The following is a 26,514-nucleotide window of genomic DNA, read 5'->3' on the forward strand; positions in this document are numbered from 1 at the left end:
GAATATGAAAAGGCCGGGGTTGGGGTGGGGAGGGCCTAGCTATTTTTAAAATAAAAAAATGAAAACAAGTGTTGAAAAAGAGGTATCCAGGGAATTCAATAATGACCCAAGAGTCCATATGGATGCTGTTTTCCCTGCAATGTTTTCTTACAAGAAGAAATAAACTATCTCTATACAGATAATATTGAGTTGCCTTTTTTTTTTTTCTGGAGGAAGGATGTCTCTCAAAGTAAAAGATCAAAATGTAAAACCATCTCATGAAATCATGAGATGTGGGACAATGTTTAGGTTTGGGATTTTGGTCTTTTGAAGGGCAGGAATTTTTTTTTTTTTTTGCTCTGATTTATTTATTTTTTACAAAGAAAATGCAATCATAAGACTAATAGCCATGTTATCAGTTCCTTTTAATGCTTTGTGTTTTCATGTTCAATAATCTAATATCAAGACTTAAACCCCCAAAATTAAGGAAAACATTGTCTTATCAATGGAGTTTACATCTAAAAATACTGCATTTTAGGTCTACTATGATCTATGATACAAACCTATCACCTCAATTAAATTATAACTTCAATATAGTTTTAAGCCAAGATATTATCAAGCTTTCAAAATCAAATTCCTTACTCATGCAAAAATACCAACATTAAAATGGACAAAATAATAAGCTCACTCATTAAGATGCACTAATAATTTCAAAACCATGATAAATGTCTTAGATACTACAATGCAACCTTCATTAAGAGAAGACATTACTTTCTTTATAGTTATTGTTTTAATAAAAAAAATAGCTTCATTTGGAAATCATTCTCCTACCTTATTCTGATATGACTTTCCAATTTTATAAATGTCAAAACACAACCTATACTCGCTTAAAATCCCTTTTAAAATGAAACTAAAGGAAAATGCAGAACAGTCTACAAGTGCAAGTGTTTCCTCGAGACGGTCTTCAGTGTCATCCTTGTACTTCACTGTAGTGTGCAGCGACACCGAAAGACCATAAATTATTTCTGCGTAAAGTTATTTTGAAAAGGTAACTTTATGCAAACTGTGACTTACACATTCCGTGGCTGTGACTATTAGTGAACTCGAGATGACAGACTTTCCTTCATTAAAACTCACTGAAACATGAAGAGTTCTGAAAGAAAATGAAGAAACAATAATTAACAATGAATTAAAAAGTAGAGCTTTGTGGGAGATTTTTCTTTCTTTAAATAATTCAAAAGTAACCAGAAAGTCTACTTTAAAAGTCAAGTGTCTGGTCAGTTAGCTTTTTTCTTTCTTAGTTCCAGCCCTTACTCAGTAGCTAGAGGCAAATTCCTTAAGTGATTCAATTGTTTCCAAAAGAGGCACTAATGTAAATAGAAACATGAAAAATTCCTATAGTCGTCCTTTTAGTTTAAAAATGCTATCTTTCGGACAAAAATTTAATTTAGAAGAATTCCTTAATGCAGAAAAATGCTGAGATTTTTCAGGTTCACAAAAATCTTTTTAAAAAGGAGAAAAATCGTTCCATCCCATTTCGCTTTTCCCTGTCTGTAGATATTACAATTATTATAAGATCTTTGTTTAAGAATTTAAAAATAACCAACCATTCAAAGATAAAATATAGAGAAAGTGATAATGAAAGACAGAGATAAGCTGAATGGAAAAAAATAATACATGTAAATATCTGTAGGCATTTGTTGTAAATACCCAAGATTTTAACATATCCTGAAAAAGGCAGAGAAAAGAGAGAATAATTTTTGTCCATTACTGAGAACTACTATAATTAAAATACAGCTCTCATTTTGAAAATATGATTTCAAATTATAATTAAAAATAATTAAAATTTCATTAATTCAGGTTTTATTATAGTAATTCATTAATTGGGATCAGTTGGTAATTTTTTTTTTCATAGCTTTAAGAAAATGGCAACCCACTCCTGTATTCTTGTCTGAGAAATCCCATGGACAAAGAAACCTGGTGGGTTAAAGTCCATGGGTTCACAAGAGCCAGACAGGACTTAGCGACTAAACCACCACAGAAGATAGCAAAGAGGGAATAGTGACAAGGAGATTTTTAAAGGAAACAGCTCTTTTCCAAAAGAGTTTACAAAGTATATTACCTATAATAATCAATATACCAAGAAAACAAAGCTATCCATTCACTAAAGTGAAACAGGCAACATTTTGTTAATCTAGCTTCTTTTTTTTTTTTTTTAATTTTTTTTTTTTTTTTTTATTTGTTTTTTTTTATTTGTTTTTTTTTAATCTAGCTTCTATACCACACCATGCCCCAGTGTTCACAAAATATTATAAAGTCCAAGAATTAAGAGCCAGAAACTTTGCCTTAATTACTCTGGATTAGTAGAATCTTATTAAATTTATTAGAGTTCTACTCTAGGCCTTGAATTGTGTGTCAAACACTTAGTTATAGACAGAATAAAACAGAAGCAATCTCAAGCCACTGGTAAGATTTCCAATAATGATGGCAGAGATGACAAATATTATTCAGTTCCTGCCAGATGCTGTCCTGGGCATTTTATGATATTATCTCATTTAATTCTTATAACTCTTAAAGTAAGGAGTTTCACAGTTTTATAGCTGAGGAACATAAGGCCCCAAAATGCTAATTACCTTGTCCAAAGTGGTAAAGACAGGATTCTTACAAATTTCGAGTTCTTTCCATAATACCACTGAGGCTTGAAGAAATGAAAGTTCTTATTGTGTTTTTCTTTTTTATTATTCTCTCAATGTGATATGTAGCTTGGGTTTTTACAGTGCTAGAGTCTCCAGGAAAGATAAAACTAGTAAACCTCTAGCTAAACTCTTCTTCAAAATTCAGGATAACTCCTATTAAAAATATTCCCTGTAAATTATTCCCTTCAAAACATTTTGTTTTTATTTATTTATTTTTTTCCTGCTGCCTTATGATTGCTTTTGAGGAAACCAGAAGGGAAAGAGACAACCCCAATGTTCATCGTAGCAGCACTGTTTTATAATAGCCAGGACATGGAAGCAACCTAGATGTCCATCAGCAGATGAATGGATAAGAAAGCTGTGGTACATATACACAATGGAGTATTACTCAGCCATTAAAAAGAATACATTTGAATCAGTTCTAATGAGGTGGATGAAACTGAGACTATTATACAGAGTGAAGTAAGCCAGAAAGAAAAAAACATAAATACAGTATAGATGTATATGGAATTTAGAAAGATGGTAACGATAACCCTGTGTACGAGACAGCAAAAGAGACACTGATGTATAGAACAGTCTTATGGACTCTGTGGGAGAGGGTGGGAAGATTTGGGAGAATGTCATTGAAACATGTGAAATGTCATGTATGAAACGAGATGCCAGTCCAGGTTCGGTGCACGATGCTGGATGCTTGGGGCTGGTGTGCTGGGAAGGCCCAGGGGGATGGTATGGGGAGGTTGGGAGGGAGGAGGGTTCAGGATGGGGAGCATGTGATTTTTTTTTAAATAAAATTTTTGAGAAAAAAACATTTTGTTTTTAAAAATATGTTTAACTAAATCCAGAAACAAGCAAGAACTTAGGGTGTATATGTCAATTTTACTGAACTTCTATGAACTTCCAACACAGAATGAGAAGTGGCTTATTTAAGAAGGTAAATTTAAAATTACTTGCTTATTCTGCAGAATTGAGTGCCTTGTTTTGTTTTGCTTTTTTGAAGACTAAGCATAGTTGAATCCAAAAATAATGTTTCCTAGATCTTAATTCCTCCACTCTAAAGCACGCACCAGAAAGCATATGACACAGAAGGCATGGTTTTGGTTTTGGGCAAGATTTATTTGAGTCATAACACTGCATGATTGTTGCAGATAATCTTATTGATTCAACTTTGAAGGGCTCAGTAGACATTGACATAAATTGTTCATAATCTGGCAGGTAGAACTCACCAGACATAAACCAGTTCTCTAATTAACAAAGGAACATTCAAAACATTTAATGATTATCCAAATGGAATAAAAACAGAAGATATTTTTACAACAAAGTTCACTCTTTTCTATAGTTCCCCATAGCATGCTGATGAGCTCTTGTAGGCAACCAAAACAATTGCATATTATTCCTAAAATCTGTCTAGTATCATGTGGTTGGTGAAATAAAACTGAGTTAAGTCTCCACAGACATGGAAATCCACCTGATGATTCTTTGGACACATGGATTCATATGAAACAATATAACCTTCCCCTTCCTGAGAGCAGTGGTAGCATTATCAAACTATTACCATTAACAACAATATTAATAATGATGGCATTTGTCAATTCCTTACTATGAACCTGAGAGAGTTAATTCTTAGGTAGGTTGATAAGGAGTCTGGGGCCCTCAAGGAGGAGAAAGGGGTCCAAAGCCATTGGGGAGGAGAAAGGGGTCTGGAGTTCTCCAGGAGGAGAAGAGGACAAATCGGTTTTTTCTACATTCCTTCATCTTAGTCACATAAAATGTTTTTTTCTTTAAGCCCAGAGTTAATGGCTCAAGGGTATGTTTTCCCTTAAGCTCTGTACTAAGGATTATATAACAATAATTACTAAGGATGTATCTTGCTCAACGACATGCTTCTCCCTTTTAACAAGGACCTTCTGACTAATCTTGTTATCTTTAGATGTATGCTGCGGAACTGGGTCAAGATCTATGTTGTGGGAGTGGGTCTGGTAAAAGTATGTAAGACCTCCATTAGACTAGCAAGGGGGGCACTCTCCATCCCCCTTCCGATGTATATGTCAGAAGCTTTCTAAGTACCTTTTTATACTTTAATAAACCTCTGCTATACAAAAGCTCTTGAGTGATCAAGCCTCGTCCCTGGCCCCGAAGCTAAATCTTCAGAGATTGTGAATCTGACATTGTTCACCATAAGCTGTCAAACCCAATGCATTAACTCATCTTCTCATTTAATTCTCACAACAATCCACTGAGGGAGGCTGTACCATTATCTGCATTTTCCAAATAAGGAACGTAAAGCTTAAAAAGGTAACCTGCCCAAAACTGGACTTCTCTTAACTCTGTAGTCAAAGGGTCTCACTTCTATTGCACATTACCTTAATCCTCGATAAATGCTTTAGGGTCTGATATCTAATTTTTGCTCACTGGCAAAATTGTCACTCCTCCAACTTTTTACAACATTCATGTTATTGCTCGTGGTTAATTACATTGGCATTTAGTATACAATGAAGAGGGAAATGGCAACCCACTCCAGTATTCTTCCCTAGAGAATCCCATAGACAGAGGAGCCTGGGAGGGCTATAGTACATGTGGTCACAAAGAGTCAGACATGACTGAGCAACTAACTGTTACTATATAAAATACTTATTTGTGAATATATCTGTATATTTTTATATGGATATATATTTGCTGGTAGTTTTTTCAGAAACGTTGCAAGCATTAAAAACATACTCTAAAGGTTATTTCTGCTTTTACATTTTGTTGTTTCTTTAGAAAAATACTTTGAGATTATTCGTATGATAATGGCACTGTGTGGATCACAATAAACTGTGGAAAATTCTGAAAGAGATGGGAATACCAGACCACCTGATCTGCCTCTTGAGAAATTTGTATGCAGGTCAGGAAGCAACAGTTAGAACTGGACATGGAACAACAGACTGGTTCCAAATAGGAAAAGGAGTTCATCAAGGCTGTATATTGTCACCCTGTTTATATAACTTATATGCAGAGTACATCATGAGAAACGCTGGACTGGAAGAAACACAAGCTGGAATCAAGATTGCTGGGAGAAATATCAATAACCTCAGATATGCAGATGACACCACCCTTATGGCAGAAAGTGAAGAGGAACTCAAAAGCCTCTTGATGAAAGTGAAAGTGGAGAGTGAAAAAGTTGGCTTAAAGCTCAACATTGAGAAAACGAAGATCATGGCATCCGGTCCCATCACTTCATGGGAAATAGATGGGGAAACAGTGGAAACAGTGTCAGACTTTATTTTTCTGGGCTCCAAAATCACTACAGATGGTGACTGCAGCCATGAAATTAAAAGACACTTACTCCTTGGAAGGAAGGTTATGACTAACCTAGATAGCATATTCAAAAGCAGAGACATTACTTTGCCAACAAAGGTCCGTCTAGTCAAGGCTATGGTTTTTCCTGTGGTCATGTATGGATGTGAGAGTTGGACTGTGAAGAAGGCCGAGGGCCGAAGAATTGATGCTTTTGAACTGTGGTGTTGGAGAAGACTCTTGAGAGTCCCTTGGACTGCAAGGAGATCCAACCAGTCCATTCTGAAGGAGATCAGCCCTGGGATTTCTTTGGAAGGAATGATGCTAAAGCTGAAACTCAGTACTTTGGCCACCTCATGTGAAGAGTTGACTCATTGGAAAAGACTGTGATGCTGGGAGGGATTGGGGGCAGGAGGAGAAGGGGACGACAGAGGATGAGATGGCTGGATGGCATCACTGACTCGATGGACATGAGTCTGAGTGAACTCTGGGAGTTGGTGATGGACAGGGAGGTGTGGCCTGCTGCGATTCATGGGGTCGCAAAGAGTCGGACACGACTGAGCAACTGATCTGATCTGATTGGATCTGAATGGCACTGTTTGATCAAACCAGTCAAATCTAAAGGAAATCAGTCCTGAATATTCATTGGAAGGACTGATGCTGAAGCTGAAACTCCAATATTTTGGCCACCTGATATGAAGAACTGACTTATTGGAAAAGACCATGATGCTGGGAAAAATTGAAGGCAGAAGGAGAAGGGGACGACAGAGGATGAGATGGTCAGATGGCATCATCAACTCGATGGACATGAGTTTGAGCAAGCTTCAGGAGCTGGTGATGGACAGGGAAGCCTGGAGTGCTGCAGTCCATGGGGTCGCAAAGAGTCGGACGTGACTGAGCGGCTGAACTGAATGGCACTGTTATGAGTTGGTACCTTTGTCCAAAGCTCTGCCCCTCCATTGATGGCACACAGATTGATAAAGCCACCTCATCCTTTAACTTGCCCTTTCTTTGCCCTGAGACTCCAATATATGCATATCATGTTTTGTCATATTTTATGTAATTCTGCTAGAATTTATGGATTTCTCATTCTGATTGCTATATAACCTCTGTTGCTGGTTAGTAATGTTTAGAACAGTAGAACTCATACTCTCAGTTACAGAAACTTAATTATGGACAAAAATGTATTAAAGTCATTGTTTTTATGTAATTCCACACATCAGTGAGAGGTGAGTCAAGAATTCATCTTTATTTGTCCCAAGAATAAAATAAAATTGTAAAAGAGGATAGATTCTGCCCACATGTTGGGGAATCAGGAGTTCTAGGTTTGAACCCTAGTCACTATACTCTCAATCTTGCGTTCCTTAATCTGTAAAATGGGGATACTTGTACCTACTTCAGAGTTTGGGGGAAAAAAGCTTGATAAAATAATGTCCTCAAAATGTCCAACACAGTGCTTAGAACACAGCAGATACTCTATACATTACTGTAACATCAGACTACTTGTCAAAAAAATTATTCAGAATATCAAGATACTTTTATACCAAGCTAAAAAGCAACATAGATAATACTGAAGAATGTATTGCAGCAATGAGATAATTGCCCAATACTTTTTTGTTTAAAGAATTTCTCTTCCCCTTACTTCCATATAGAGAAAGCTAAATTGTTCGAAAAATGCCTAGAATATAATATCATGCAAGTTTATTTAAAGAAAATTTTCAGAGCTATTTCCTTCCTATTACAAAATGTTATCTTGACAAAACCCAACATTACAACTGTGTTGACTGTGTGCTTGAACTTAACACTTAAAACTACACTGCAAATTGGTTTCTGAATGTCTGCCAATAAGTTCAACCAATCGCTCAACCAGTCTATTGTTCTAATATTTATAAATTACCTACAATAGGCCAAGCAAGGCTGTGCTTGGTAATAGGGCTGCAAAAACAAGTAAAACACAGAATTACAATGTAACTGAAAAGAAGTCACATAAAACAATTACAATAGAATGTAATATTAACTAAAATAGGTACCAGCAGAAAGGTACTAGAGCACAATGTATGAAATACAAGTAACTCAGCCTTGCATGAGGGCATCAACAAAGGTTTCCTGCAGGAAGTCATCTCTATGATGAATCCTGAAGAATGATCAAGAATTAGTTGGAAACGAGATTAGAAAGGAATCTAAGAAGACGGAGCACTATTTGACAAGCTAGAAGATAAGAAAGGCACAGAATAGTCAAGGAACTAAAAAGTCATTCAATATGGCAGCAACACAGAATATGACAGTGAGAATATATGGTTTGAAGCTGAAAAGGAGAATAGGATAAGGATCATGAAGAACCCAGGATGCTATATTTAGATGTTTGGGATTAGTCTTATGAACTTCTAAAACAGGTAGAAATCTGGTCATAATTGTGTTTTACAAATATCACATGTGTTGCATCGTAACGGTTGGAAGAGTAATAATTTCTACAGTAGAAGACCAGTTAAGAAAGTCATGGTGTATTCCACTCTTGGAAGGAATGTAAATTGGTGCAGCTACTTTGAAAAACAGTATGGAGGTTTTTTAAAAAGTTAAGAATGGAACTACCATAAAATCCAGTTATTCCACTTCTGGGTATTTATCTAAAGAATGCAAAAACACTAACTCAAAAGATTTATGCACCTTGATGTTAACTGCAGCATTATTTAGAATTGCCAATATATGGGAGCAACCTAAGCGTCCACTGGTCGATGAATGGCTAAAGATGTACAGTGTACATGTACAATGGAATAGTATTTAGCCTAAAGGAGACAGAATCTTGCTATCATGATAACATGGATGGATCTTGAGAGTACTAAGTGAAATACATCAGATGGAGAAAAACAAGTATGTATGATTTCACTCATATGTGGAATATAAAAGCAAGCAAACAAAACAAAAGCAGCACATAGATACAGAGAACAGACTGATGACTCCCAGAGAAGAGGGGGTGAAATGGATAAATGGAGTTACTTCGGATGGAAACTAGGCTTCTGGTGGTAAACACACTGTAGTGTATACAGAAGTCAAAAGTTAACATTGCACACATGAAGCATATATAATATTATAAACCAATGTTATCTTAATTAAAAAAAAATTTTTTTAAGAATTTCTTAGTACATTTCAAATAAAAACCAAAGTAGAATTGAGTCAAATAGTGTCAATGGGGGTAGGGCAAAAATGAAAACTGAGAGATATTAAGGAGTTAAACATAGAAAGGACTTGGACATTTATAGGATGCAGGAAGTGAGGAAGAAGGGAGTAGTTAAAGATGACTTCAGAGTTTCTGTCTTGCACAGGAAGGTGGGTAATCCTGAATAGGAATCATGAAAGGAATAGGTTTGAATGGAAGTACATGAGTTTAATTTGGGAACTTCAGGTTTAAGGTGCCTAGGGGAAATACAAGTGAGTGAGTTGACATCTGGATAGTAGACACCTGAATAATTGGCTTAAAGCTAAGGGAAAGATCTTGTTTGGAGATTGGGAGCTCATCAGCACGAAAAGGAAGCCTTCGAGAAGGCGAGTTTATGGGTTAGGAATCCAGTCATGGTGAAAACTGACAAGGAACCACAAGAAGAGGAAGCACAGGTGACATCAGAGAAGAAACAGCCAGGGAGGTCGGACTACGAAGTTGGGAAAGATAAGGGAGAACTTTCTGAGACAGGACTGGCCCACCATGCAGATAATTCTGGGTGTTAAGGGAAGGTGGGGCTCAGAACCCACGACTCTTTCAACTTTGTTTTCTACAAATTGGTGCTACATTGTTTAGAATTGTATACAAATGTTCGTTTTCTCTTTGCTGCATCCTCAGAATATTTTTTTTTCCTCAGAATATTTTTAAGTAGAAGGATAGAAGAAACCTAAACATCTTAACAAAAAGACTGTTGGAAGTGCATTTTAATGTCAATTGCTTCTCAAATTAATAGCAATAAAACTAAATTCAAATGTACTAAATTTTTTCCACATGACAAATTATTCAATAGTATTGGGATATTTAATGAAGTAAATAAAATTCAAGGTCCTAACAGTCACAGTGCTTTTATTTAATGTTAAAGATGTATGAAAATTCCAAAACAGGAGAACAGCTCAGTGCCATATGTTATGGTTACTCTGATCTGACAAATTTCATACTCCATGAAATATGGTTGACAATCCACAGTAACCTATTTGCAAAGTATTCATTTGCTGTTTACTTTATGCATAACCAATAAAAGACTGCCATTTTATGATCCATTAAAAAAGATGAAAAAATTAAATAAAATTGTGAAAGACATTTGCTGAAATAAATAATTTACCTCCAATTTGCATATACTGAAAATTAAACTGGTAACTACTCAAAAAGTTATTAAAATTATGTCAACTGAAGATATTTTGAAACCAAGTGCTACTATTTAATACTCTGAAGAGTTTCTTAAAAGTTAGCTTTATGCATAATAAATTATGAGTTGAAAGTCAAATTTCATATTTGTGAATAAAGATTCAATTTCTAGTTATGAATATAGATGTAAATTAATGTTTCATCTAAGAATATTTTCTTCAAAGGGTAAAAGGATAAAATCATTAAATAAAATAATTTCTTTTTGAGATACTCAATATAGTTATATAAAACTGAAACAAATACACTGCAGTCAGGAAGACTGCTAGATTTTAGAAGAAAAAAATGCTTTATCAGAGAAGTACTGGATCACATCTAAAGTTGTATTGGAAATGTTTTCAGTATTACACTGAAAATAACCCCTTTTTAACTGCATTGTGTATTTTTCAAGTGTTCAAATGATGCTTGGAAAAGATCACTCGATTTTTAGTGTCTTTCATCCAAAAATGTCATATGTCTTAGTAAAATCTTTAATAATATAACATTTAGAAATAGATCTATAAGAGGATTTAAATACATATTTACTTGCCCAGAGGCTTAGTTGGTAAAGAATCTGCCTGCAATGCAGGAGACCTGGGTTCGATCCCTGGGTCAGGAAGATCCCTTGGAGAAGGAAATGGCAACCTACTCCAACATTTTTGCCTAGAGAATCCCATGGACAGAGGAGTCTGGCAGGCTACAGTCCATGGGGTTGAAAGAGTTGGACACGACTTGGCGACCGAACTACCACATCTTCCGTATCATCTCATGGCTGTCCCTCCTGGAACACTTTTAGTTACCAAAACACTCACTAAATGATTCTAATTTTTACAGAACTCTTCCTTATACTGAGCTGAAATGTGCCTCCCTTTACCTTTCATTCTTCTCTTGTTCTTGGAGCAATACAGAATAAATCAAATCTATCTTTCACACAACAGACCTGAAGTTTGAAGGAAGCTGAGGTGTCACATCTAGATTATGTCTTTTTCAGTATTTTAACTGCATCCTATTTAACATTTTAACACTTGACCACATTCTATTAGCCACCCCTGAATGTACGTGAATTAATTATTGTTTCTCTTAAAAGGTAATTTCCAGAACTGAAAATCATATTTAGGATCAAGATTCAATGCAGATTAGGTGAATTTATTACATTTACAGGGCTTCCCTATGGCTCTGGCTGCCAATGCAGGAGACACGGGTCGATCCCTGGGTTGGGAAGATCCCCTAAGGAAATGGGAACTCACTCCAGTATTCTTGCCTTGGAAATCCCCTGGGCAGAGGACATGGGCTGGTTACAGTTCATGGGGTCACAAAAGAGTCAAACATGACTTAGTGACTAAAAACAACAACATATATACAAAAATGTACAACATTTGGCCACCCTGTGGCCTAGTGGTCTTGGAATGAGTGGCTGAGTTCCCCTCCAGACATTCACCCCAGCACAAGAGGCTGTCAAGGCTGTAGCTTGGTGTCTCTGGCAGGCCAATGTCCTGGCAACTGAAAGGAAACCCATTAATGGACACATTCACATCTAGAATGTCTGCTATGGGGCCTGAGTGCTGTGGATGCTTCTGGGCATGCTCCATCCGCTGGTCCCCTACTATAAGGAGTTCATCTCAGGCCATGGCTTTGCTCAGAACCAGCTTGTTATTTGGAAGCACTCAACCACGGGCTTCCCTGGTGGCTCAGCCGGTAAAGATTCCTCCTGCAATGCAGGAGACATGGGTTCAATCCCTGGGTTGGGAAGATGCCCTGGAGAAGGGAATGGCAACCCCCTGCAGTATTCTTGCCTGGAGAATCCCATGGACAGAGGCACCTGGAGGGCTACAGTCCACGCGGTCGCAAAGAGTTGAACACGACTGAAGTGATTCAGTACACTACTGAGAACAACCATGGCCAAGGTGGCTAGGCTCACAGGTCACACAATTCAGGTCTTCGGTCCAACCGTGAGCTCAGCAGGGGCCCTGCAGCTATGGCACGGCTCTGATTGGACCCTGAACAAGGGGGGAAGTGGGAAACCAGTGCAGCAAAGCAGCCTCATCCAGCATGTCACCTGCTGAGGATCAATTCATCACCTCAGTTTTTGAGTGCTTTTTAAAGAGTTTTTCTGATTAAAAAATTGTGTCAAGTCTCCTTCTCAAAAAAAAAAAAAAAAAAACCTGACAAGATGGAATTCACCTAACCATACAAATATATTAAAACTGTTCATGTGAGAAGCTAGGCTAAAGGCAGAATTTGTCAAACCAGGAAAGGGAAATGGAATCAATTTTATTCCAGGCAAAATTAATTACACTGAAAAAAATAACAACACTGAAGAAAATAAGATTCTATCACCAAGTCAGGCTCTAACCCCAAGTCTGCCACACATGCATCTCCATGATCCTTCAGTATCAGCTGCTTCAAATTTTCCACATACACTTGATGTCCCACCTCCTCTTACTCAAAACACTCTGTCAACTGTCTTTCCACACAGCCTTTTAAGAGGACTAATACTATCAGTTTCATCTGATTGAGATATTTATTTCATATTTGCCAGAAGATTCTGGCCAATGTTTTTGAAAGCACATTTAACTATACCATATGCCTCCTTAAATCATCTCTATCAAACAAGCTGTAGGATAAGGCTCTGGTTCATTCTGTTCTGTTTTTCTTTCTTCACAATGTGTTTATGTATATTTACCCAACTTGCTCTGTTCTTCTTGCCAAATTACAGGTTTGAGATCTCAACTAGTGCAGAGCAGCTGTGCTATTGTTGGTGTCTCACCAAACAAGGGTCAGCAAATGAGCCCGTTTCGCGAGAATGGTGACACCTGCACATTCCACTCAAAAGGCAACTGCCCTCGAAAGGGTGGGATCCGCAGGGCTTCACAGAGTCCTTCCTACTTAAGACGTTTTGGTACAAATAAACCACTGGCAGAAACTACCTTCCAATCTGTACATCTTTCTAGGTAAGACAATATGTTTAACCATAGGACATTTTTTAAAATTAAATTGTGTCCAATGGGGAAAAAAAAATAGAAAAGAACTACCTCCTTTACATTCTTTCTGTTTAATGACTAAGAATCTGTGCATTTTGGTGTAAAATTCTCTACCAAACAAAGAAATGTAATACACAGATATCCCCTCAAAGAAAGGACTCCAAAGATCCATTCCAGCAATACTAAGCAATGATATACCCGGAAAAGATTTGCCCAGATAGCTTTAACTTTTGGTTTCTCCCTGACATGCTGCTGTACATGCATACAAAGTCACATCAGTTGCAACCCCATGGACTGTAAGCCCACCAGGCTACTCTATGCACGGGATTCTCTATGACATCAATTTCCAAATGCAAACTTATGTCCTAGCTACCCTGCTGCATTCTTAATTCCCATCTCCAAGAAAACATCTTCATATGAAGCCTCTTTCAAACCAAAATTCATGAGCCCTGGATTTTTAAAGGGATCATCCTCAAAGAAAATGTATTTCAGGAAGTAACATAAAGATAAGAAAGGGACTGAGCGAGCACTCTAATGAGATGAGGCACATGTCCGTGGCTCCAGCTCTGAGACTGTGCATCTGGCTTTGAGGCTGTCTGTCTAGGGTTACTTCACCAGCATGTTGTTAATTATTTAAATGAGAGAACGGGGGGAACCATCACCACATCTGTCACCCTCACACAGGAAAAACCTTCATTCATTGTTGGGCCAGATGTGTTTATTTGAAACACAGACTAACTAGCGACTTAATGGGTTTGAATCCTTAGCCAAAAGCTAATTAGACAAACACAGTAAAGCATCAGTCACCTTACAAGGCTAAACTGTTTCAGTGGTGTTGATTTTAATCCAGTCTCATAAGAGGCCTCATCACCTACAAAAATATCTGAAGGAAATGCAAGGCAGAGGAAAGGTCCAAATGACTTGCAAAGTACTCAGTGGAACACATAATGATGTCGCCAAATGTCCAACACAGTAACAAACAAAATCTTCTCCAATTTTGCCTCAGTGGTATCATGTACTTGATACAAAAAAGAGGAAAGCAAAATTATTTTAGACAGATCTCCTTCCAAAACACTCTCAGCTAGCTTATAGGTGAAATAGTAACATCCAAAAGCCAAACAAAGGATGATTTCTTGTGCCTGATATTGTTTAAAAATCATATAAGACATAATAAATATCAGGCACGAGAAACCATCATTTGTCTGGTTTTTGACGTTAATATTTCACCCACCAGTAAGCTGAGAAGAGGATTTGTCTACAAATCACTAAAAAATTCAAGCGGTATGTGTGGCAGCCTATTCAAAAGGGGACTGTGCCCCAAGGCAAGTTCTACAGAAAACGAATTCAGTGTTGGACAGAACAGGCATATTGCATTTTATAAGTACTTTGGAGAAGAAAGTAAGCTGTCTTACCTTACTAGTCATTACTATGAAAAATCCAACTTAGTTTTCTGCTCTCTTAAATGGTATGACCCCCAAAACAGAATTCTGACCATCTTTCTCCTACTTAAAATACCCAGTAACCAAATGCACCATTTTAGTCTATATATAAATAATGAATCAAAACGTTTGAGAAACATGTAACAAATATTTCACAAATTTATTATGTGTCCAGCATCATGTCCACCAAGAAACAAAACAAATTCATTCCAGCAGGAAGGAGACACAATAACAAACAAACAAATGCTTTGGAGAAAAAGTAAACCAAGAAAAGGAAATAGAGAGTGTTAGACTCAAAGGAGGGAGTAGACTGTATGATTAAATAGGGTAACTGGGAAGGGCTTACTGAGAAGATTATATATAAACAAAACTTGAAGAAGTTGAGCAAGTGAGACGAGGGGAGGAGTCTCTTAAGCAGAGAGAAGAGCAAATGTAAAAGATGCTGGAGTGGGAGTAAGCTCACATGGTTAATGAAGAGCAAACAGGCCAGGGTGCCCATAACAAAGGGGCAAAAGAGGATAAGTCAGAGATGCAGCAAGGGCCAGATCCTGTAGAACCTTGTAGAACACTGACTGCAGTGATTAGACTTTCAGTATAATGGAGAACTCATTATCAAGGATAAATGAAGGGGTGATATAAATTGATCTGTTTTAATAGAATCACTGTTGCCAAAGACAGAAGCAGAAAGAGTATCTGAGAGGCTAATAACCTAACCAAGAACTGACAGTGGCTTGGTTTAGGATGTATCAGTGGAGGTGGTGGGGAAGGACTGGATTCTGAATATATTTTGAAATCAGAGCTGAGATTTGCTGATGGCCTACATCAGTTCAGTTCAGTTCAGTCGCTCAGTCGTGTCCGACTCTTTGCGACCCCATGAATTGCAGCACGCCAGGCCTCCCTGTCCATCACCAACTCCCGGAGTTCACTCAGACTCACATCCATCGAGTCAGTGATGCCATCCAGCCATCTCATCATCTGTCGTCCCCTTCTCCTCCTGCCCCCAATCCCTCCCAGCATCAGAGTCTTTTCCAATGAGTCAACTCTTCACATGAGGTGGCCAAAGTACTGGAGTTTCATCTTTAGCATCATTCCTTCCAAACAAATCCCAGGGCTGATCTCCTTCAGAATGGACTGGTTGGATCTTCTTGCAGTCCAAGGGACTCTCAAGAGTCTTTTCCAAAGAAATCAATAATGACTCAAAGTTTTTTTTTTACCTGAACAACAAAAAGGATGGAGCTGCAAATGACTAAGATAGAGAAGACAGCTCTGAAAGCAGACTGGGGGAACAATCAGGGGAATCAATATGGAGTCAGAGATTCAATAAAATAAGACCAAACTTTAAGTCAATAGATTTACTATTGTTAATTCAGGACAGTATTGTTCAGAAAGACATTGAGCCCCACTGTGCCCTTGGGGTAAAGATGGCTCAATGTAAAATGGACAGGCCTTAAATCCCAAAGCAGTCTAATTTGATATAAGCACGTTACCAATAATGCTAAATTATTTTATGACAAAGAAAACAAATACTTTTTTATAGAAAGAAAAAAGATTCTGATAGTCTTGCTTTTATAAGTTATACAGCCCTTTATAACCAATTTAAAATAGAAAGTTGATACCACTCCAGTTCACTCAGTTGACCAGAACCAATGTCCAATAGATATCCTGCATATTTAAGCATCCACATAATTCAAGTGCTCAAGTCAACTTCAAACTGCTAAAATAATTTTCTTAGGTTCCACAGAGGAAAATATAATCCTCCCTCTCTGAACTGTATCCTATTCATTATTCTAAATGTTGAAGAAGACTCTTGAGAGTCCCTTGGACTGCAAGAAGATCCAACCAGTCCATTCTAAAGGAGATCAGCCCTGGGATTTCTTTGGAAGGAATGATGCTAAAGCTGAAACTCCAGTACTTTGGCCACCTCATGCGAAGCGTTGACTCATTGGAAAAGACTCTGATGCTGGGAGGGATTGGGGGCAGGAGGAGAAGAGGACGACAGAGGATGAGATGGCTGGATGGCATCGCTGACTCGATGGACGTGAGTCTGAGTGAACTCCGGGAGTTGGTGATGGACAGGGAGGCCTGGCGTGTTGCGATTCATGGGGTCGCAAACAGTCAGACTCGACTGAGCTACTGAACTGAACTGAACTGAACTGAACTGTTGAACAAGAGAACATGTGAACTATTCACGGTCATTTTCTGCACAATAAAGAGAGCAGGGGGAAAAGTCACAGATGAAAATATTAAGATACTGATAAAATTATCTGTGTATTTTAGGTGACTAAAATAATAGCCCTTCCTCTAAACTAAATAGCTTTTAGTTTATCTAGGTATCATGGTTTATTGCCATACCAAAGAACATAAGAATATAGACCTTAACAGGACTGGGACACAACTTAAAGAACAAATATTTCCTAGTCTAAGTTGTGCCTTACTGAGCCACATTCCTTTTGCTTTTCAATCTTAATATTTAAATACTATAGTAATTAGTCAAAATCCCATTTTTGAAATTTGTGTGTGTGTGTGTGTAAATTCAATACACTAAAATTCAAAACACTGGCCATGGCTTTACTGTTTAAAGACTCTAACAACAGATCTCCAACCTACCCAGATAAATATTTATAGAGTCTTTTAATCAATATTTAAGAAACAAAATAAAAAAGATTTTACCAATTTCAAATCTACTAAGAAACATATAAAGTACTAACCAGAGTGATCTGCCTAGGTTTTACTATTCCATGTTCAATCTGTATATCAACAATAGACAAAACAACTACTGCGTATTGGGTCACAATTTCCTTATAATTTGTAGCTAAAAAGTTTTTAAATGTTTTAATGAAGCACTTACTCTCCAACTTCATGCAGGGTAGGAGCAGGACAAAGCATAGAATTCTGTTCCACACTTACTGGCTTTTCATCTAGAAAATAAGATGCCATTGAATTAATAAGGGGCTTTATGTATCTCATGCAGTTTTATTAATGATATAAAGAGATACAGCAATCAGTGTTCAAGTGTGGGGCATTAGATACATCAGCATGAAAAAACAAAAAGATACTCATCTAAAGAAATAAGAGGAGGAACACAGAATGAAAAATAGAGATTATATGCCTTATTGATATACAGTACTGGTAAATCATAAATTATGATTTTTTATATAACATTCACATATAGTTTGTAGATACTATAAAATTATCACCTTTTCTCCCTCAACTTTGTCAATATATTAGACATTCAAGAAACAATGATATATATTTTAAAAGCAGAATTTTAAAATGATAAAGATAAATATCCAAAGGATAATAAATTTATTTCAAGAGCTTAATAAAATAATTGGGTCTATAACATATAAACAGGCTTCCTAGGTGGCTCAGTGGTAAAGAATACACCTGCCAATGCAGGAGATGAGGGTTTGATCCCTGGATCCTCTGAAGATCCTCTGGATAAGGGAATGGCAACCCACTTCGGTACTCTTGCCTGGAAAATTCCACAGACAGAGGAGCCTGGTGGGCTAAAGTCCATGGGGTTGCAAAACAGTCAGACACGACTTAGCAACTAAACAACAACAAATAATATATAAATACATTTTATAGAATACTTAAGTTGCCTTGCAATTTTCATAGATATGAAAAAAATAATCTAGACTATAAATATTCAGAAAAGCTACATGATCAGATAGATAATCTTAGAATGCAAATTATGAAAATACAATCTGACTCAATTTACTTGAGATTTATTTTAGTAAATTTAATCTCATATAGCTAAACATAAAATATATTTCTATTATAATAAACTCCAACCCATAATCAAAAGAAGTTAGGTAAAGTTAATGCTTAGATATAGATGACTACTAAATAAAAATACTAAAATAATTTTTCCTCTTCAGTTGTAGAACCTACTAACAAGAGAGTTCGTTACAAATATTATTGCCTTTCCTTACTAAAATGATGATTTTAATAGAAAAGATAGGAATTAATGATATCATTTACCATGCTGAGACCCTTAACACTGTAATTCAACAAACATATTGAGCAGTTACTTTGCATGCAGACAAAATTGTGCTAAACGGAGAGTTTATAACAATCAGATAAACAAAATTGTAGATGATCCTTTCAAAAAATATTTCTACCAGAGTTCACAGAGTTGCAGCATCTGCCTTACAGTATAAAATTTTAGAAGACAATATAATCACCAACGAGGAGAAAAGTCTTAAAAGAGACCCAAAAAGCCCAGAATATTAAGATCTATTTATTTAAAGAGAAGTTTTTCTCAGAATAAAGATTAAAAATGTTGCACTCATCTGCTTTTTTGAAAGTCAAGCTAGGCAAAGTGAAATTTAATTCCTTAAATATGATAATCACCAACAAATACTGTACCAGGGAGACATTACAGACATATCTTTAAGGCAAGAAGTCTGTCCTCAGGAAACTGGCTGACAACTTAGTTGCAAATTAGACAAAGACAGAAAGTGACAATAAAATGAGGTAATAAGTAGTAAAGTAGTCCAAGACTGGTAGACTTTCAAGCAAGAGTGACAAGAAACAAATGTGGAGAAAGAGACGATTAAATCAGGGGGTGGGGATAGTCCACACAGAGAAAACTGGGTTCAACTCTCAGCTCTGCCCAGTATTAGTTGCGTAATCACAGACAAGTTATACGACTCTTTCAGCCACAAGGCCATAAATTGTATAATGAGGATACTTCAGATACAGTCCAGCATTTAATAAGTTATGAACAACTGTTGCCATTATTAAATAACTATTAAGTAACTATTACTACTACTTGCATTATTATTGCACTTCCTTTCTTTACTGATTAAAAAATATAGCACTGCTGGTTTCAGCTGACAAAAATACTTCATGCTGAAATACTGCACAGATATTAAAGCAATACGGAAATTATGGAGACATACTTATCGTGTATGTTTCATTTACAGTGTAAGTACAGAGAACACTGCCTTTCCGACTCCCCAGGTTGAATCCTCTTCCATTCAAAACAACTTGAAATTCCTCTAGAAGTAAAAGGAAGAATACAAAATGTAAATGCTACTTTTCAAGAACAACAACAAAAAGCATCACTTGAATCAAAAGCATCAAGGTGCAACGAATTTTTTAATACTATTCGGTCAACTAATAACAAAAGACATGGTCTTACTAGTTTTCTTAGACCTTCCAAGGAAATACAGTGGAGATGCCCTTCGCTGCCAGGTAGAGATGCATTATTTTACATTTTGAACGAAGTGTTTTCCAATAATAACCAAAAAGAACTGAAGTGTAATTGACCAATAGAATTGAAGCACAACAGTCATCCCAGACAGATACTGTACAAACTTGCCCAAATTCCATCCTGAGGAAAATATCTGTAGGAAAGAAAACCCTTTGTTTTCCTCTTGTCTTAGGTACTGAGGTATGAGAATGGGAAGAAGTTAATGCCTCATTTTACCTGGTTCTTAGAACAGTCGCGTGTTGTAATTTCTTTAACCTATGACACCCCAGACAGAGGTTCTTCTTTAACGGCTTCTTCACATATCTAATCCTACTTTTAATTTGTTGCATACAGACTTGTAACTCTTCAAAAGTCAGGCATTTTGGACTAATAATAATCTGTGGCCAATTAGTAAAAGAAGTTGATTTGACTCATACTCTGTGTAAGAGGAGCAGTCACTAAATGTTAGAGAGTGAAATAATATGCTAGAAGAAAAGTTTAAATGTTTATATCTTTGCTGCTTAGCTGTAAGAAGATATGTCAATTCTTTTAATAGTAATTAACTTTCAATCCTCTTCAGAGACCCCCTACCCAAGATAATCTAACACATATCTAATAATTAACTGTGGAAGAAAATGCTGCCATGCCACTCTTCATTCAGTGTGTTATTGAATATAAAGAATGTTCTTATAAGTTACAATAAAGTGCAAGTGAAATGTAAAATGTGACTCAGAAAAAGAACATGAGCTTTTGGAGTCAGACAGACAAGAATCTAACAGGACATTTACTAATAGCAACTACTGAATATATTTCTGTCTCAGTTTCCCCATCTGTGAATCCAGGATTATAAAACTGCTGAATAGTGTTGTAAGGATTAGGCCAAATTATAAATGCAAAGACCACCATCCCACTCTAGAATGTTCAAATGCACTATTCCTCTTAAACATCTCAGTAATCATTAAGGAAGGGTGGGTCTAAAAGATGCCTGCAATGCAGGAGTCCCTGGTTTGATTCATATGTCAGGAAGATCCCCTGGAGAAGGGATAGGCTACCCACTCCAGTATTCTTGGGCTTCCCTAGCAGCTCAGCCGGTAAAGAATCAGCCTGAAATGCGGGAGACCTGGGTTCAATCCCTGGGTTGGGAAAATCCCCTAGAAGAGGGCATGGCTACCCACTCAAGTATTCTTGCCTGGAGAATGGCCATGGACAGAGGAGCTTGGCAGGCTACAGTCCATGGGATCGCAAAGAGTCGGACACGACTGAGCGACTAAGAGCACAGAACACTAAAAGATGTAGAACCTCATCCCATGTCCAGCAGGTGGGAGGCCACCAGAGCCAATATTTAACTTTTGAAAGAAAAGTTGGGTTAAAATGAACTCCAGGTTAAAACTTGAAGAAATTATATAGGCCACAGAGAATCCCACTCTCTTTGGGTTGGATGGCTTGAAAGTGCTAAAACCTGAGTCTGTTTTTTAGCACCAGCTGATCAAGCCACCTGCTTCTTTCCTGCCATCCACCGTGAGCTGGCAGGGACGTACTTTGGCCAGGTCATAAGAGCATGGAGCTCAGTCTACAGATACATGCCTGTTTGTATAATCAGATAAAAGAGAAAATTTCCTATTTTATTTTACTTGTCATAAGAAAGGTCTCAAACATGAACTAAATATACAGAAGATTTTAAAAGCCTGTCACACAATATGTTCATTATTTAAAATAACACTCCAATCTTAAAAATTTGAATTTAAAATAGAAATATTTCAAGGAATTATTTAAAAATTCTTGCAGAAAAAGATGCCAAAAAATTAATTTTGCTATTCTCTTTCCAACATGAGTTTCAAATCATATATTTTAACTAGGAAAAAAAGTACAATTTCTTACAAGGTATTTTTAAATTCAAACTACTTACGCCCCACACAGACACTCGAGGGCCGCAATTCCAGGATTTCAGTGCATGACTGAGCTAGTATCTAAAAAGGAAATAAAAAAGAAGACCAAGATATGTAACTTAATCATAATATGCAAAATGAATCATAAGATTACTAATAATCTGCAGTCCTCCCTTTACAATAAATGGCAGAGAAAAATTATTAGCCACATATACAGCTACCAAGCTCTTATGAAATTTCTGTGTCATCTTCTAGTATATATTTCAAGACTGCATTCTGTAGGAATGCTTATTTGATTAGAATAAATACAGATAAGCACAGATAAAAGGAGTTGTTGCTCTAAAGTCTGGGAGCCTTGGATATGAAAAGATAACTAAAATTTCTCAATAGCCATAAAATCAACGCTAACTTTCCCATCAAGCAAAAACAAGATAGCAAAATCAGACCTCCTATTTAATTATGCTAATTTAACATTTTCTATTAAAAGATTCAACATAATATCAATAAATAAACACTTCTTTATTTGACTCTGGCATTTCTATTCAATTTCTCTGCCTCAATTCCCATGGATGCTAATCCTCCTTATATGCATCAAACATTACACTTGCAGAACACAGGCCCCTTGTATGAGCCAAATATTATTCTCAAAAGCACAGACTCTCTACTCTAGCATTCCCAGAGCACAGGAACAGAACAGCTCTTCTTAGCGTGATCTGAGAGACAGAAACCACCATACAAGGCACAAGGCTACAAGTGAAAAACAACAGTGATGAAATAAGCTGCTCCTCATGGACTCAACAATCCTGTCTTTATTTTTAGAGCTGCTCTGCACTACATTAGCAAAGGCAGACAAGTTCCAGATGATCTTTGAAAGACATTCCTTTCTTGCTGGAAGTTAAGGACAGACGATGTACAGTAGTTTCTAGCGTCTCCTGTTCATAACTAAAACAGGAAGGAAGGACTGTGGCAGGATACAGAAATGCTTTCCCTGCTTTCTTTAGTAACAGTAGAAATATAAACTGTCAGACTCTAAAAATCAGCGGGTCAAATCATGGGATTTTTGTTGCTGAATATGCCCCTCGGAAAGAGGGTACATTTGTACTTTTTAGGGTCATTTCCCAGAGAATCCACTTTTCACATACTGATTGAGGAGTAAAATACTATAACTGAGAAATTCTGAGTGAGATCTATTTAAACTCCGAAATGATCAAAGAGATTCCACCGTCACCCAAAGACTGTCAGGGCCTCAACAACTCTTGGTCTGCTATTCTATCTCTGATAATCAGCACTCACTCCTTTGAAGAGCAAGTACCTTTGTTCATTTAAGAATTGAGGATCACTCTCAAAAGTTAATGTGCCCTCTTGGAAAGAAAGAATCTCAAATCACTAACATCTTTAAACTGTTTGACATAATTCAGATAACAAGACTCTGAAGGGAATAGAATACAAAAGTTTTGCCAAAAGAGTAAGAAGCTAAAAAGCTTCCAGTTAACAAAATAGGTGCATTATTGCTCCAGGTTTGACCAGTCTGAGATAAAAGTGAGAACTGAGCCATGAAAATGGAAGGTCAAAAGAAAGCATCAGTTCAGTTCAGTTCAGTTCAGTCACTCAGTCGTGTCCGACTCTTTGCAACCCCATGAATTGCAGCACGCCAGGCCTCCCTGTCCATTACCAACTCCCGGAGTTCACTCAGACTCACGTCCATCAAGTCAGTGATGCCATCCAGCCATCTCATCCTCTGTCGTCCCCTTCTCCTCCTGCCCGCAATCCCTCCCAGCATCAGAGTCTTTTCCAATGAGTCAACTCTTCACATGAGGTAGCCAAAGTACTGGAGTTTCAGCTTTAGCATCATTCCTTCCAAAGACAGCATAAACCCCCCAAATCTATTTTGGCTGGCAACAATTCTTCAAAGAATTTACTTGAAACTAAATCCTATTGAGAAGACTGACTGATCTTAGAGCTGATAATCCTTTTACTATTCTAGTTATTTTAGGCACACCTTTATAAGCATTACAGAAAAATGTTCTGAGTGTTGAATCACCCCCTCTATTAGAACACAAACTCTTAGAGCATAGACATGGGATCTCATACTGTGCAAGCCTTCCAGGAGGACCACATTGTTTTGTACTCGCAGTACAACCAAAAAAAAAAAAAAAAAACTGCTTAGAGAATAAAGACCAAACGTACTGATTAATGAGAATACTAAAAATGTCTAGTAAGCAAATCAACAATCATAAAAGGACTAAGATAAAGCACAATAAAGTGAATTTATGTTTTTACATAAATGAGATGCCAATGTTGGAAAATAATGTCTCTGCCTACATGTCTTCCTGAGGGAGGTCTGTCCCTCTGTGACTGTTTTTCTTAGTTTCTTTCCCTCCTGTATTTGTGAACCACAGGGTTGTTAAAGGTTTTTAACCAACAGTTGAGCCCACAGGGTACAGATTGGGTTGGAGGTAAAAGTGTGACCTTCCAGTGGGGAGAGGTCTGGGCAGAGAGGTTGATGGTATATCCAAGACTGTCTGCAAGACCTGTGTTTATAAATCATTAAAAAAAAATCTATAATTAAAAAAGAGGCCGAAAGATATAGAATTCTAAATTCTGTTACTTTGTGTAAAAGATCTATGTTTCAGCTCATTATCCCAAATTGTGAAATGCCTAAAGATGGTTTGATATATTTAATCTCTATAATAACAGTCATTGTCCTTTCTCATTATCAAAACTTTCTGTCCTATTTAAAATGTATTTGTTTTGAATGCTGCCTTTGAAAGGTATGATAGGACTTCCCAATGCAGGGGACAGGGGTTTGAACCCTGGTCCGGGAAGAGTCCACATCCCGTGCAGCAACTAAGCCGGTGCGTTACAACTACTGAGCCTGTGCTCTAGAGTCGGCAGGCTGCAACCACTCAGACCAAGTTCCGCAACTCCTGAAGCCCATGCACCTAGAGACCATGCTCCCCAACAGGAGAAGCCACTACGATGAGAAGCCCACACACCACAACAGATTGCCTCTGTTCACTGCAACTAGAGAAAGCACTCGTGTGGCAAAAAAGACCCAGCACAACTATAAATAAATAAAATTACTGTAAAAATGTAAGGTAAAAAGCCTGAAACACATTATCACAAGAAAATAAAAATCCAAGTAATCCCTCTCTTCTGAGTTGTTTGGAATAAAACTACAGGGAGAACAAGAGCATTCAGCCTTACAGATTATAATTACTTATTTTCTGTTGTTTCTAACTGGTTGCATACAATTTTGATATGTTATTTGCACTATTTGGACCATCAGAATACTCTCAATAGTTCAGTGAACTCTGTAAACATGGATACATGGAATTTCTCTATTTGGCAAGGGAGTAGGGTAGGATAAGATAAGGTTATTTACGCCCTCCTCTGAGTTGGTTTCGGTGAGCCGAAAGACAGGATGTAGCCTTAGGGGTCAACTCCGACCACACTGCCAGCTGGCCTCTTACAGATGTTTGGCAGGAGATGAAAGTAGATTCCATTGTGCTGTCCCTTGCCTGAAGTTGAACTTGAATGAAGTACCAGAATAGTGTTTCACCCTGGGTATTCCAGGCATAGTCCAAATTAATTTCAATTGACTCTGCATCTAGCATCATGTACTTAGGTTGCAGGATTTCACTAGAGGCCAGATTTGCATACAGAGCAACAAGGGGGCAGACATGTACATTGGAGCTAGAATTGGCAAGACTTACGGCCATGTAAGAACCACTGCTAAGTCAGAGACACAACTCTTCCAAGAATCCCAGTGGCCACAAGGCAATTTCTTATCTTGCTTATCCATAGTGTTAGGATCAGATCTTTAAAAGTATTGAATAATAACTACGTAAATTAACAGTATTAATCTAGGAAACATTTACAGCAGAAATAACCAGAAAGCATCAGACTTGATTTCTTCTTTCTTAGCTATTTTAAGATACATATGAAACCACATTTTGATTGAGATCTGTAAGTTCCTGAATATGTTTACATATGAATACATGCTATAATAACAAATATCGAATATGTAGGAAGTAGTGTAAATCATATTATAGCCCCCAAAACTGCATACAATGAATATAGCTTTGGCCTTTTTCTCCTGGCATTGAAGATAAAATGAGATTAATTAGTGGAGAATTGTAGTTGGGCTGCATCCAAGATAAAATTTAGAATGAAATTAGTTAAGATGAGGTAACAAAGTCAAAATATTACTCAGCACCTACAGTGTCTTGGAAGTTTATACTAAATTTGGGAGCAATATCTAGGTCTAATGATTTGAAGACCAAACATCCAGTTTAAATAAACAAACAAAAGCCCATTTCCTACAACTAATATACATCAAGACAGATTTTTTAAATCTATATTTTTTCCAATTTCTAAATGGTAATGGTAAGGATACTATATTTGGAAAATAGAATAGAGCCCATTCCACATGAAACTAGGCAAACACTTTTTTTAATGAATGATAACACCTCATATTTAAAACCAATCTAATATAAAAAGTATACAGCACAATGTTATAAACAGCAGCTGCTTAGTTAATATTTATTGAATTAACTGAGTAAATGCAAAACTTTCTAGTAAAAAACAAGCATCTTGACTATAAGACAAATAAACAGGGTGTGTAACAATGGACAGTTAAACATATTTAAAATTAAAGAGCTTTTCAAATCACATCTTTG

The 26,514-nt window shown here is 37.0% G+C and overlaps 1 protein-coding gene across 1 annotated transcript in view; it reads right to left on the bottom strand.

Moving 5' to 3' along the window:
* ANTXR2 (ANTXR cell adhesion molecule 2) overlaps positions 1-26,514 on the bottom strand; it is a 176,424-nt gene that overhangs the window by 110,986 nt on the left and 38,924 nt on the right. Inside the window, exons 8-11 of the mRNA XM_005903870.3 lie at positions 21,853-21,913; positions 19,654-19,752; positions 17,592-17,661; positions 1,054-1,132 (exon numbers count right to left, since the gene is read on the bottom strand). Of these exons, the coding sequence (XP_005903932.3) occupies positions 1,054-1,132; positions 17,592-17,661; positions 19,654-19,752; positions 21,853-21,913 (309 nt within the window). The remainder of the gene's footprint in view (positions 1-1,053; positions 1,133-17,591; positions 17,662-19,653; positions 19,753-21,852; positions 21,914-26,514) is intronic.

Source organism: Bos mutus, chromosome 6 (genome assembly GCF_027580195.1).
Source record: "Bos mutus isolate GX-2022 chromosome 6, NWIPB_WYAK_1.1, whole genome shotgun sequence".
In the NCBI taxonomy this organism is placed as follows: Eukaryota; Metazoa; Chordata; class Mammalia; order Artiodactyla; family Bovidae; genus Bos; species Bos mutus.